This window comes from Psittacula echo (assembly GCF_963264785.1).
Source record: "Psittacula echo genome assembly, chromosome: 2".
Classification (NCBI taxonomy): Eukaryota; Metazoa; Chordata; class Aves; order Psittaciformes; family Psittacidae; genus Psittacula; species Psittacula echo.
This window is the reverse complement of record NC_137737.1, coordinates 115,687,985-115,701,848: the sequence shown is the minus strand read 5'-3', so window position 1 is coordinate 115,701,848 and position 13,864 is coordinate 115,687,985. Positions and strand designations below refer to the sequence as shown.

Genomic DNA, 13,864 nt, shown 5'->3' with positions numbered 1-13,864 from the left:
GACTCTTTCAGATAAAATAATAACAGCTGGAGAGATCAAAATTATTTTTTGTTATGATATTCATTTGTGATACTCCTATTCATGCATCCCAGCATCAGCATAATGCAAGCTACCCTAATACTGCTCGTAATCCATAATCTCTTTTCTGAAGAACTGCTTTTTTATCCTTCCATGTTCTTGTGCAGTCGGTTATTGCTTTGTATACGTAAAACCTTCTGTTTCTCCCTATTCAGTGGCATTTCAGCTTCTCCAGTCTGCCAAGATCCTTCTGAATTGTAATGCTGTACTCCAGCATAGTTGGAGCTTCTTCCTGTAGATACAGTCTCCAAATATAAGTGTACTCTGTTCAGTCATCAAAGATGTTGATGAAAGCACTGAATAGTTCTGGATCCAAGACAGATCTCAGTGAAATCCCATTCAATGTATCCTTTCAGCTTGGAAGTACTAATTACTGCCAAATAATTTTGCGCTCATTCTATATACTTGTCTAGGCTGTATTTTTTTCAGTTAAGAGCACATCTGAAATCCTGTGATCCTTACTCTTTCTACCCTATCCACAAAGCCTGTTACCATTGGATAGAAGTAGACAAGATTGATCTGGTATTATTTGATACTGACAAACCCATGCTGTTACTTCTCATACCATTACTTTCTGGATTCTTCCAAGTGGTTGGATTACCTTGAATATTTTTGTTCTTAATGAAAAATTCAGCTAACAGGTTTGTAGAGCAGTTTCCTTCCACCCTTTGAGAGAGATGCAATCATTTTTTAGTTTTCTGGAACCTGACTCATTCCCTAGGGATAATCAGTAGCATCTCTAACATTGCTTGAACCCTAAAGGAGTTTCATCAGGTTCACTCTATCAAAAAATCTTTAACTTAGATGTCTGTTTCTTCATTTTGGTAGCCTAAGCTCTCAGGCCTTTATCAATGGTGCTAGTAGTGAAATCTCATCTGCCTTTTAAATTTAAGACTGAGGTTAAAAAAGGCATTAAGCATACTGGTGCCACCAATCATTAGGTGATTTCCCTCTCTGGAACGACAGACCGGTTTTTTCCCCTTGCTGTTCTCACTATGCATCTTTCCAACATCCTTGCTGTCTTTTAAATCCAGTTTTCTAACATTTTGGGACTGTATCTTTCTGGTTTTGTCCATATGTAGCCTATATATTTATTAATAATTTAGTAATTTGACCACCTTTCTACTTTATTTCAGGTCGTTGAAGATCTTACTATTCAGCCAGGTTAGTGTTTCACCTCTCCTTCCTCTGTAGATCAAGTTCTGCAGTTTTGCCTTCAGCAGTGGGTGTCCAGTGAACTTTAAGCTGCCCTGAACTCATAGAAGTTTAGATACTAGTTCTCTAAGTCTTAATTTAGTTGTTCCTCCTCTTCCTAACAAAATAAGTAAAAGAGGGTCAGATCGATTTGTAATTTTTAATTTCTTCTCTGTATAGCTAATCACCATTTAAAATACAGTAATTTCTTCTACACATTTTTACTTCTCACAATGTTTTCTACTACTTGTGCCTTACGTATCAGCTTGTCATTGGTTCATCTTAGGGAGATGCATATGTTTAGGTTCCCATGCAGTGTTTGCAGGCTGCCTCACCCCTGCTGGCTGATGCAGTGGGCTTCACCTAACACGCCAGGTAGCATGAGTGCTCTCCTCATCCCATATTCTGCTCTCCTGGAGCAAAATAACTGCCTTTTTCTAAGCATATGCATTGTGGACTATGTTCACAGGAGCATGCCACTGGGGAAAAGCCACCACTCCCACTAGAAAGGGCCAAAACCACTCCCAACAAACTGGAACACTCTGTTTGGAGGCACTTTCCCAACTAGAAAATAGGATGAGAGTTATCTTTCATTTACTCCAAAGCTGGCTGGATGATAGCACCACACAAATTCCCGCAGATGGAAGTTTTAGAATAAATGAAGGTTAAATACGGGATTTGACTGGAAAAACAAGGTCATCTCTTACAGTGAAATAGAAGATAAAGGTGAATGTTCACACCAGAACCTCAGATCACTTCAGAATACATATCATAAGCAAAGATTGCTTGGATTTTGCCAGGAGGACAGGAATAACGTTCTCTTTCAAAATGTGAGATGCACAGACATCAGCTATACCAAATGCATCATTCTCTTCCCCCCTCGCCTCAGAGAAAGGTAGATATTTAGGATGTAACTCTGAAATGATAACTGCATCTGTTGTTTCCCATTGGACTTGTAAATACTTAGTATGAAAATCAGGCCTTTGATATAAAGGCAAATCACATGTAGGAAGAAGAAATGCAAATTCATAGGGTTTAAAAAAATACATAATACGATGGCTTCACATGAAACTTGCTCATATAAGGCTCTGAGTTTTATTCGGTGTATGCATACTAACATATAAAGCATGTTACCATGTTCATACTGAAATCAGTTTGTTGTGAACAGCTCCATTTAAAATGTTAGAATAGATTGAACTGATGATGATCCAAAGTGCTTTAACAAACATTTTATTGGTAATGCTATAAATATATACCAGAGATTTTACTGCTGCATAAACATGCTGTGAAATCAACAGGAAAGTCAATTCAAAATGCATTTAAGAATAATTTCAGGAATTACTCCGAGTCCCCCTACCTCTGCATGTGGTTTTATGGCAACAATTTGCTGTTGATACATAAAGGCTGTCTGTGAGTGCCACCTGAAAAGCACATACATGAAAACTAAGATGTTGTGTAACTGAGGCCCTGGTCCTGAGGTGGATCCACTGACAGGGGATTCCTCTCAATGTCGGACACAGCATTTTGCACCAGTAGGAAACTGGTAAGAGATCACACTAAGGCATTGCTAGGCATTAGAGAAATTATTGTATCTAATGTGTTAATTATACACAGGTGTAATTAAACCAAGAATTCATCTGAGATTCATATGTGCTGGTGATTTGAATACTGCATATGAAATACTAGAATATATTTCAAGGGGCTTGAGCTATAGCACAGTTAGAACAAGTAACAAAATCACTCTAAGAGCTCCAGTGAGGCATTTAAATACTAGTAAGCTTTATGATGTCTCTTTGCCTGGAAGTAACTGAATGAAATTTAGATAGTATCTGGAAGTTACATGTTTTTAAAATGCATCTTGTTTCAGCAGGGTGGGAAAGAGTGGGTTGGGTTTCTGCTGGTTAGAGGGAGCACAAGCACAGTTATATGAACAGACTTAAAAGCCCTAAGACATATAAAACCATCTGAAGAATGAAAAAGTCTTTATAGAAAAATCAGCAGCAATTATTTCTGTGTGAAAGATGCCTTTCTTCCTAGACAGAAGTGCACAATGTCTGAGAGAAGCATATACTGCAAGACAGTATCTATCCTGAAATTAATGGTACCCAAGATAGCGTTTAAAACCAACTCTTGACAGACTAGTGCTGCAAGTCCTGCTGAATCCCAGTCTGACCTGATCTGCTCTGCCTTGTACACTGCACCCAGTAACCTAGTAAAACCTGAACAAGCTAAACCCATGCTTTAGCTTTCTCTATTTCACCAATACTGCTTTTAGCTATTATATTTATATTTATATTTATATTAAATTTATATTTATACTTTGCACTTCAATAGCTTAATTCACTTAAGTTGTTCAAAGCTGTTGGGGAGCTTTGTAAAAGGGAAGCTACTTCAAAAAAAAATTATAACCCAGTGTTGTATTTTTAAAGCTAACTGTTCTGGTAGGTGGAATCCAACAGCATCATGACTGAGCATAGAGACCATAGTGCTGGGAAATCCCAGCGCCGAACTACGGAGCTAAAGCACAGACCTGCATCAGGATGAGGTTCAAACCAACCCAGACCCATTTAAAGCAACAAAACTTGGGGTTTTCTGTAATCCTCTGTGCTTCCAGGGTCTTTGTTTTATGTTGGAGAGCATGGATAAAGTCCCAGTCTCTGTTTTCAGAAGAGCAGAACAAGAGCGTGTCTGTCCCTGCCCTCCTTGTGCTGGCGGTGCTGCTGGCACTCGCAGCTACAAGGGCACGCACCAGCGGCCGGCCCTGCACCAGGCACGTGAGGAAGGGAGAGCAGTGGGAGAGTTCTTCCTACAACAGCTCTTCCCTTAGCTCTGCTGTCCCAGCAGTCCCAAAGACACACACCGTGGAAGATAAGAGCCTGGAGAGAGATGTTAGCTGCGGATGTTTCCAGTCATTTTACAAATCACTGAAAGGCACTTTTATGTTTCTAGTCAACAGTACAGCCGTAAATGCGGCCAAGTTTGCTGCAATAAAATAAACAGTTTTGACACAAGAGTGAGCAAAATAAACTTAAGCACAGTGCAATGCCACCACTCAGGAGTTCGTTTTTCTGGTTTCATTTCCCAGAGTTTCCGCAGTCTAGCAGTCTTGAAATAAAAATGCATTTAAAATATATAACATTAAATAAAATATCTTAGGAAGATCACATAAGACTTCATCACATGAGACACTTTGAAAAGAGAACTAGTAGTTTATTTTAAATTCCCCTGTGGCTGGAAGACGCTTGAATACACAATACATGTAATACTTGCAGGTGCGGTAGTTATGATTGATAGAAGTAAGTCAAAGATTTTCCTCTAACTTCTATGCATCACTCTTCATACTTTAAATGCCCATTCATGCTTCACAGATAAAAAGTATAATAACAGATATAATAGTAGATATATAACCAAAGTTGCCGTCTAACTGGATTTTTTTTTTTTTAACATACGATGAATTTCACAGGCAAAGTTCCTAGGCTAAATTAAATAGAATTATAGAATTGTTTGGAAGGGACGTTAAAGCTTATCCAGTTCCAATCTCCTGCCACAGGCAGGGACACCTTCCACTAGACCAGGTTGCTCCAAGCCCCATCCAACATGGCCTTGAACACTGCTAGGGATGGGGCAGCAGCAGCTTCCCTGGGCGACCTGTGCCAGTGTCTCACCACCCTCAGAGTAAAGAATTTCTTCCTTATATCTAACCTAAATCTACCCACTTCCAGTTTAAATCCATTCCCCCTCATCCTATCACTCCATGCCCTTGTAAGAAGTCCCTCTTCAGGCTTCTCGGAGGCCCCCTTTAGGCACTCGAAGGCTGTTATAGGGTCTCCCTGAGTCTTCTCCAGGCTGAACAAGCCCAACTCTCTCAGCCTGTGTACACAGAAGACTGTGAAGACATAAACAGCGCAAAGACACAACTCAACCCACTTGCTGAAGACTGCTTTAATGAATGAAACGAGACATTTTATCTCCAAGCTGCAAATGCAGACGCGCAGCAGACGAACCGCCCGTCCCCTTCTGCAGTGAAGCAGCCCCTATAAATCCCTGTGCCCCGAGAGATGCCCGTCCCCAACCTGCGTCCCCAGGCACGGACGGGGCCACCTCGGCTCGCCCCGGTGGGGCGCTGCGCGGCGGCGCTGCCCGGGCTGCAGGTCGGGCGAGCGGTCGGAGGGTGGAGTGAGAGGGACAGGGTTGGCGGCGGCGCTCCGGGCCGGGCGGGCAGCCCGGCACTTTCCTTTTCGGCGCGGGGAGGAGCGGCAGCTGCGCAGGCGTTGCTCGCACCCTGTTGATTAGTCAGTGCTGGGATGGCGCTTCCTGGGCCAGGCGCGGCGGCGGGCGGCCCCAGCCGGTCCCGGGGGGCGGCGGGAGCAGCAGCGGCAGCGGCAGCCCAGCGGGCCTCCCCTTCAGCCTAGCCCGGCATGTCCCGGGGCGGCCGGCGCTGAGCGAGGCAGGCTCCCTCCCTCCGTCCTTCCCTCCGTTTCCCTGCCCGCTGGCTGAAGCCCCCCCGGGTGGGAGCACCCTGCCAGCGCTGCCTGTCTGGCTCCCCTTTTCTCCTTCTCCTCCCCGGGCCGGGAAGATGGACCCCGGCCCGCCGCTGGGCTGCAGCCTCAAGGACATGAAGTGGAGCGCTGTGGCCGTTCCCCTGGACCTGCTCGTCAGCACCTACCGACTCCCGCAGATCGCCCGGCTGGACAGCGGTGCGTGGGGCTCTGCGGAATGGGGCCGGGCGGGCGGGCACCGGGCGGCGCTCCTGGGGCGGGCTGACAGAGCCCCCGCGGCACCCCCTTTCCTCGGCGGCTTCACCTCCCGAGCGGTCCTTACACCGACATCTGCCGCTGCCGGGTGCCGGTGCAAGGCTTCCACTCCCTTCGGAGTCCGTGTGATGCTTTGCATCAGAATACCTGGGTAATATCCCCTTTACCGTGTGTCCCCAGGGGAGCTCGGTGGAGCCTGTTTGCTGTCAGCTGCCCGCCGAGAAAGGTCTTTGCAGTCTCAAGTGAAAGCGTGGAGGGGCATTTTCAGTACTAGAGAGCCAGTGCTGTGATGAGGTGGTGCTGTACCAAGGCCAAATAAGAAGAAGTATTCACTAGCCCGAGTAGGCTAAATCCCATATGTTATGCTTCACAAAAAAAGCCACGGATTTGTAAAAAGAGGAGTAGAGTGAGGAGCCTTTATGGTCTCCAGATAACTTTTTGTTACTGTTCAGTTGAGTGCTCACCTGCCGTTTCCAAGTCAGCAGCTTTTTGTTTACTCCAGGAAATCAGAAACAAGTCTGGCAGAATAGCTGTGACAGCGTTTTACCTTTCCTAGATGCGTGTCTTAGAAAGCAACATGTCAGCACAGAGAACAGGGGGAAAGGGAATTTCTTATAAAGGCTCAGACAGCTGCTTTATAACTGCATGTGTGTGCATTGCGTGGTAGCGCCATGAAAACTAACTCCCCTGTCTCTAAGGGAATGCAGGAGATAACTCATAAATCAGGGAAAAAAATGGCAGGGTTTCTAATTTCCCGGCTTATGAGGTTACGTTGTACCTGCTAGGTGTAATAGAGCAGATTGCTTATAAAGTTTTGTCTTGGTTTGAAAAGTTGAAAATGAGCACAGGCATCGTCCTCTGTGACTCCCGGTGTGCAGACCAACACCAGGATCGGTTTATTACTTAACTGCAGTTCCCATAATCCAGTGATGATTCAAGCTGGGGCTTTTTTGACTTTGTCCCTTAATTATGCAGTACTTTTCCAATCCCTTGTAGTGCTTCCTCAGAGCTGGCACTCAGAAACAGGTTAAAAAAAAAGCCTCTTTGCATTTTTCACTGCAGCTGGCTGTTTTTCATACTGTGGGATGTATATATTGTCCTGTGAGAGTGGCAAAGCTGGTATGTTAAGGAGTACCTCGTGATAATACCTTCTGTCACTAGAAACAGCTAAGATGGCCTCCAGTCACTGCACTTAAGGCTGTCAATTTACTTGAGATTCCTGGCAGTGATTCAGGCTTTAACAGGATGTATGTATTGATGACTTACTAATTTCCCTCTCTCTATGTTACACTTCCCAATCTTCCTACTCGTCTTGTCTTGCTTCACTGGAAGAGACCTGAAAGAGCTTTGTGGATAGAGAAAGTTTACAGGGTTTGAAGCAACTAATTTTGGGGGTTTTGGTGTTGTGTCAGACCTGGTGATGGGAATATCCTGTAAGTATCAGGGAAACGAAGATGTGTGTTTTGTGCAAAGGCTTTTTTGTCCCATGTGTCACACAGCAGATGCACAGGCAAGTGGATGTAGTAAACAGACCTGAGGTCTTTTGCCCATGTCCTGAGATGGCCAGACATAAGGCAGCTGTTGGTGTAGGTGCCCTGCGAGTGATAGTTCAGCCCCACACTAAACCCTGTGAGAAGGCAGGCTCAGGTGCAGCACTGTGCTAAGGGCTTTGGGTTGGAGCTGGTGGAGGTCTGGCCAGTTCAGCATGCAGGCAGAGGCTTGTGGGTCTGCTTTACCTACTCCTATGGATGTACCTTTTAACTTCTGGGACTACTGATGGCAGACAAATCAATATTTCATAAAGAAAGCAGACGCCGTAGTTGTGGTGGTACCAAGAGAACACTTCTATTTCCAGAGGAGGTTGTCTGGGAAAGCAACCATCAATCAGTGCGTAGCCTCTTAAAACGGGAAAGCTGGGAAGGTGCAGTGTTTGCAGAACTGACTGGAGCCCCTGCTGTCCTGGAATGGTTGCTCTGCATCCCTGTCCTTGTCTTGAAAAGCTAAGTGAAACTGTCAGAGAATTCTTGATGTAATGCTGAAGAAAACAAATGCAGAGTCCAATCCAGATGTGTGTCATTCAGTGCTGAGGAAGTTTAAGGCTACCTCTGTTAATAAAGTAGCATCTTGTGTGTCAGGTACTCATGGATGTGTCAGGGTTCAGTTGCATTGAAATGGCTTTGCCTCCTCCTCAGGTGCTGAATTCCTCTCCACATCAGCGGAAGCTGCGTGTGTTCTGTGCTGTTGGAAATCAAACCACCTGTAGATGTCTGTCTTCAGTCACCTTCTGGTTTTATGGCTGGCTTCTGTCTGTAGTTGCGAGTTGTTTCTAGGCTGGTTGTTTCAGGCATCATGAGTGTTGGTGAAAGCCAGCATTCAGTCCTTCTGGAAAAGCAGAGTGTAGAAGAGGATTAAAAATCTGGAGATGCATCTTCTTCACAGTAACAGTCACTGTGTGGTTTCTACATTTCTTAATGGCATTTAGCACTCAGTAGGTAATGTTCTTAGATGATGCCCACACACAAGATCTCCAGTTTTTTACTGTTGCTTCACCTTCAGGTCCTTTGGTTTGAAGGGAGAGAATGGATATGGTGAATGCAGTTTTATTCTTTGAGTTTGGATGTGGAGCTCCTGGAAAATGCCCTAAAGTAGTTCAGTTTGATGTCTTTGACAGTATGAAGTTATGAAATATTTATGCACACTAAATCTGGTCCTCTGATAAGAATGGAGAGTTTTCGTGGTGGTATGGGAGGAAGTAATCTGTTGTTACATCAAGATATAGTTGGAAGTAGTTAGGCATCAGTGCCTACTTTATCCATCTAGAGATAATAAACATGTCATCTTCTGTTTTTTAAGATGAAATTTTAAGGCGGTTTAGTTGTGTTCCAGGTTATGCTTTTGGATGCTGTTAAGTAATAAGTTTTGTTTTCATCTGTTCATGTGTTTAATATTTTGCTGGTGAATATTGTTATATTAATTGAATAAATAGTTGAGGGGGGAAAGCTGTCACTTGAGAGGAAGCAAACGTTTTTTCTATGTCTTTTTTTTCCCAACATACATAACAGCTTAAATACTTCTAGAGGATAACTCAAATACAAAACTGCTGAAAGAGTGCTAAACACCATATCAAAGAAACTGAATGGGCTTTATTTCATGCTGTGGAGTTCACCGAGTGGGTTGTTTCAGATGAAAAGAAGCAAGGAGGAAGCTTTGTGCTGTGTTTCTCCTGTCCTCGCCCCCTGCCATCCTGATGTGCATTGTCACAGCTGAATCCCACCCTAGTGTCATGGAGAGGCTGTGGGTGGGTGAAGTGGGGAAAAGATTTTGCTCTGGGAACCCACAGCAGAAAGAGCTCTTATCAGAGTGTCGTTGTTGCAGCAGGGCAAAAGGTGAGCGTTGGTGGTCTCTGGGAAAACTTCGATGCATGGGAGGGTTCAGATCATCGGTAGAAAAGGCTAATAGCGAAGCGGTGACTGTATCTTCTTGTTAGCGCTGAAACTGTACTGTGAGTGGTTATCTTAGGACTTTGCATTTCTGGTACTTACATTTCTAAGGATAATTGTGGAGGGTAGAAGAGAAATGCTGCCAGGCTTAAGATCAGGAGAATACTGTTTTGCATAGAGCTTCAGGCCGAGCTTCTTTTTCTTTTTGTAAGCTCGCTACTTCCTTCTGTTGTCTGTTGTGCTTTTTCTTAGCTGAACTCTGTTTGCCTCAGCTGCTGTTGCTGTGCTTCCACAAGTAAAGAGCAGCCTGTGCAAGTAGGTAGTTCTCACACACAGATTGGGTATGAACTGGAAGCGTTCACAGAAGTTCTTAGCTTGTGTACAAAGACTAGAGTTTCTGGGATTGAGAGGGCATGTGGTCCTTTGATTTTCTTCTTTTTCCACAACATATTTATACATGCTCTAAACCAAAAGAAGACGTTATGGTAACAGGTGCTCTTGGGATCAGACATAGCAGCACTTGTCCTCAACTTGTAGAGAAGTGATTCCCTGCTATGCTTGGTGGGGAAACCATCCTGAACTTTTCAGGAAGGGAGAGCATGGATTGTGGTGAGCCACTGAGACTCCAAAGGAAATTCTTCTCTATGCATTGTAAATGTGTGGTTGCTGTAAGATGAAGTGACAGAATTAGTGGCTATAAAGGAAGGAAAACCCTATAAAATAGGTAACAAATTTAAAGGGTGATTTCTTCTTTCTTACCCCTGAGTGAACTCTTGTGAATACCAGCAGTGGGTGGATGGTGAGTTCATGCTGCTATTGCTCCTGGGGATGAAGAGATATTCTTACTTATTTTGGTTCAGGTTCTCTTTTTTTTTTTTTTTTTTTTCTTTCCTCTCCTATTTCAAAACCTTTCCTGGTGACATACATCTACCCCAGTCACGTTCAGAGGACTATTGTTCCCTGCAGCACATTATGGTAGGGCTTATTCCAGTTCCAAATATCTGTAAACCGAGCACCCTTGCAGCTTATCAGAGAACATCATACTCAATAGAACAGCGTGTCCATGTACATAGTGAAGATTTCTTATTGCGTCACTTCACAAATGTGGGTTATCTGTGCAGCTGAACAATACTTTGAAATGACAAAGAGACTTATTCTTTCAAGGTCTGAATGCTGCTGTCCGTGCTTTAATTGTCTTGAATGACCTCCTTCTTTCGAGAAGCTAGTGCAGGGTGTCTCAGTAGTCTGCTATTGAATAAATCTTTTAAAAGGAATCATGTGGGGGTAGGGCAAAGCTTTTGAGTGGACCAAGAAAGAGGTTTCAGATATGCTCAGACCCTGAGCAATGGTCATGATCTGATTTCCTGCTTTAGGTGTGGCCCTCTGTTGTAAACTATGGTGTAGTAGATGAGAGTTCTCGCAGATTAGGCAGATGGGCAAGTGCTTCTCATTCAAAGGCAAAAACCCTTGAGATTGTATCCACGTGGCTTCTGTCTTAAGTGCTGAGCAGCTTTGAAACTCCAACTGTTTATACCTGTGTGTTCTGCCATTAGAGTGTGATCTCAGAAGCATCTCCTCCTTGCTTCCTCTTCTTTCCTCCTTTACCTTGTGGTCTGCTATTTCTATCAAGGCAATTGAATGAAAAAGCAATTGACAGGTTGCCACTAACCACTGCTCCTGGCTTTTTGTTTTGGTTCATTTTGGTTCTGTTTTTCTTTCCCCCTGCTGGCAGAGATGTATTCCAGGAAATTCTACTGGAAAAGCTTTTAATTCATTTAAAATCTGCAGCTAATGGTGTCTGTGAAGATTATAGTGCCCTTGTGGAGATGGAGGCTAGTAACTTGGCAACACCTATTCTCAGCACCTTTTCTTATACTCCTCGGAGTTTCTGCCTCCAGCGAGGCAGCAAGAGTTCAGCAGCATACCTGGTTTACACCCAAAGTTCCATGGCTCTTTTCAGCTGTTTTCGTGTTTGGCAATGATTTAATGTACGATAGTGTGTACTGCATGTTCTTTAACCACTATGCCACTTGCGCTGCACTGGACCCTTGGTAGTGTGGTAGGGCTGCTAAGATGCAAAATAGCTTCCTTGCTCTTGTTTCTTGCGTACTTAATAAATGCTCATATTCTTTTCTTCCATAATGCTTTCTGCCATTCTTTGCTGCATAGTGCCAGTGGTTACTATATGGCACAGTGCCTATTGTGTGTGACCCATTCTTTCTCACACAAAGAGTGTGGCTCTTTGTTTCAGTGTCTAAAGTTAGGTGAAGCCCTTGTGTACATACCTGGACTAACTTCCTGGATAATTCTGCAGCTTGAGTATTGGAAGGTGAAAATCCATTAGTCTTTTCTTAACTGGAATTCAAGTGCTTTAACTTTAAATCCATGGATAAAGTCCTAGATGAAGCTTAGTCTGTTGGCTTTTTTTTTTTTCCTTCATTTAAAATTATTCATTACATGTAGCTTTCAGATAAGACACAAGATGTACATAAATGAAAGGAATTAAGGTGTCTTGAGCAGTTAGTAAAACCCTTAATCTTAAACCAGATGTGGTGTGATGAATCATAAGCTGCTGTTGCAAGATACAGTAGTAAGGAATGGTACAAGTCTAGCATAGGAAAGAAGTGGTTTGTTGTTCTATGCTTTGTCTGTAAGTGCTGTTCTGGAACTAGGTGTTCTGGCTTTGGTGATTATGTGAGTCGGCACTCCCTGTAATAGCCCAACAAAGGCAACTCCAGGGAGTATGCCAAGACAAAGTGCTGGAGGGTGTTGGACAACATTGTCTGGTGCTCCAGGATTAGATGGAAGTTGTGGGAAGAGCTACAGCGTCTTCCAGTCATTCCAGTGGTGGTTTGTCAGCAGCGAAGGGTATGGGTGTTGCTATATTTCCTTTTGGCATTAGGAGTAACAAGTTGGTTGGATTAGGGCAGCTTAAGTCTCTCCCCTATAGGAAAATATTCATCATCTTAATGTGGATTGCATATGACTCAAAATGAACCTTCATAAAACCCAGTCAGCCAATATTTCAAGTCTGAAATTTTTGCTTTTAATGGTGCTTCCCTTTGGAGAGACTTTCCTGTAGCATTTGTGGTCTGTGATTTTTTTCATACCATTTACAGTATGAAAAGCTTGTGGAACTAACTGTACTGCACCTCTGCCTGTAAGCCAGAGCTGCTAATCTGAAGGCCTAGTACAGCAATGTAGAATTGAGATGTATGAGCAGATTGAAGAGTGTGTCTTTCCTGACAATCAGGGCCACATCTGCTTTGCAGGCTCTGTGGCGGTGTGCACGTCGGCATAAAACTGCTAATAGCACAGCTTTGCCAGGGCACCTGCATGCTTGGCTGAGGCATTGCATCAGAAAGAATAGCTGCTTTGTCTCAAGATCTCCTGTACTGCTGCTGCATGGCATATCGCCCTGTCAGGCTTGTTGCTGCAGGGTAGAAATGTCTTCCTGAGGGTTTGGAGTCCATCCTCTTAATCTTGAAGTTTGTTTTGCCTTTCAGTTTGTGCAAAGGAGTGATCAGAAACTTGGCTTTCAGAAAGAGATCAGTGCATTGCGTTCGGGAAGGTTGTGAGGCGAAGGAGGTAACCGCATTTAGCAGGTAAACACCAACAGCACCGGCTGACTGTGTGTGGGAGAAATGAGCATAGAGGTGTTATACAGGTTGCAGATGGGCAGCAAGAATTGCCAGATCGCACAGACATTCACAGGCCAAGTCTGTTGTGCGGGGGGAGATGCTCCTGAGCCTGCAAAATGGACACAGGGTGTCTGGATCAAGCCGTGATGCACACATGAAATGTCCGCTGCCAGAGCTGTGAGTTTAGAGGGCTGCAGCGTATGCACGACCTGCCAAGAGCTGATGCGCTCTCAGCAGAGGAGTGGATGGTGATTTTGCCAGGAAAAGCAGCAAAACTTAATGTGGCAGGGAAGGTCACTTGGAGCTTCCTGGAGGTGCAAACCTCCAGGAAATGCAAAATTGTTTGAAAAGTGCTCTTTTTGTTTGTCTCTTTCTTTCCTGGGTTATAACTAACTGGTGCAGGTTGTAATCAGGGAGAACTCAGACTTCTGAATGTTTCCTTGGCCTGTGAGGATGTCACTGAGCTCCTAAAGAGAACCAAGGATAAACATTTCCATATGGCGTTGGAGGCTAGAAGATGCCCGAGAGCTCAGCCTGATGAAGCTGATACTGGAATTGCCTCATGCTAGGGCATGCCTTAGTGACTCAAATGTAAACAGTATGTAAAACACAACCTGCTGCAATTTTATTTGTGAAACAAACAGGGGAAACCGTTCTGGCAAAGTGGAGGTGATGGTGGGGAAGTTGGGGAGTTTCTCCTTACAGTCAGAGCTGGGGGAGTGGGAAGAAAAGCTGAGTAAGGGACTAAAAATCACCT

At 44.1% G+C, this 13,864-nt stretch overlaps 1 protein-coding gene across 1 annotated transcript in view; it reads left to right on the top strand.

Moving 5' to 3' along the window:
- Positions 1–5,594: 5,594 nt before the first annotated feature.
- GAREM1 (GRB2 associated regulator of MAPK1 subtype 1) overlaps positions 5,595–13,864 on the top strand; it is a 106,351-nt gene continuing 98,081 nt past the window's right edge. Inside the window, exon 1 of the mRNA XM_080610093.1 lies at positions 5,595–5,969. Coding sequence (XP_080466219.1) covers positions 5,849–5,969 — 121 coding nt within the window. The 5' untranslated portion in view covers positions 5,595–5,848. The remainder of the gene's footprint in view (positions 5,970–13,864) is intronic.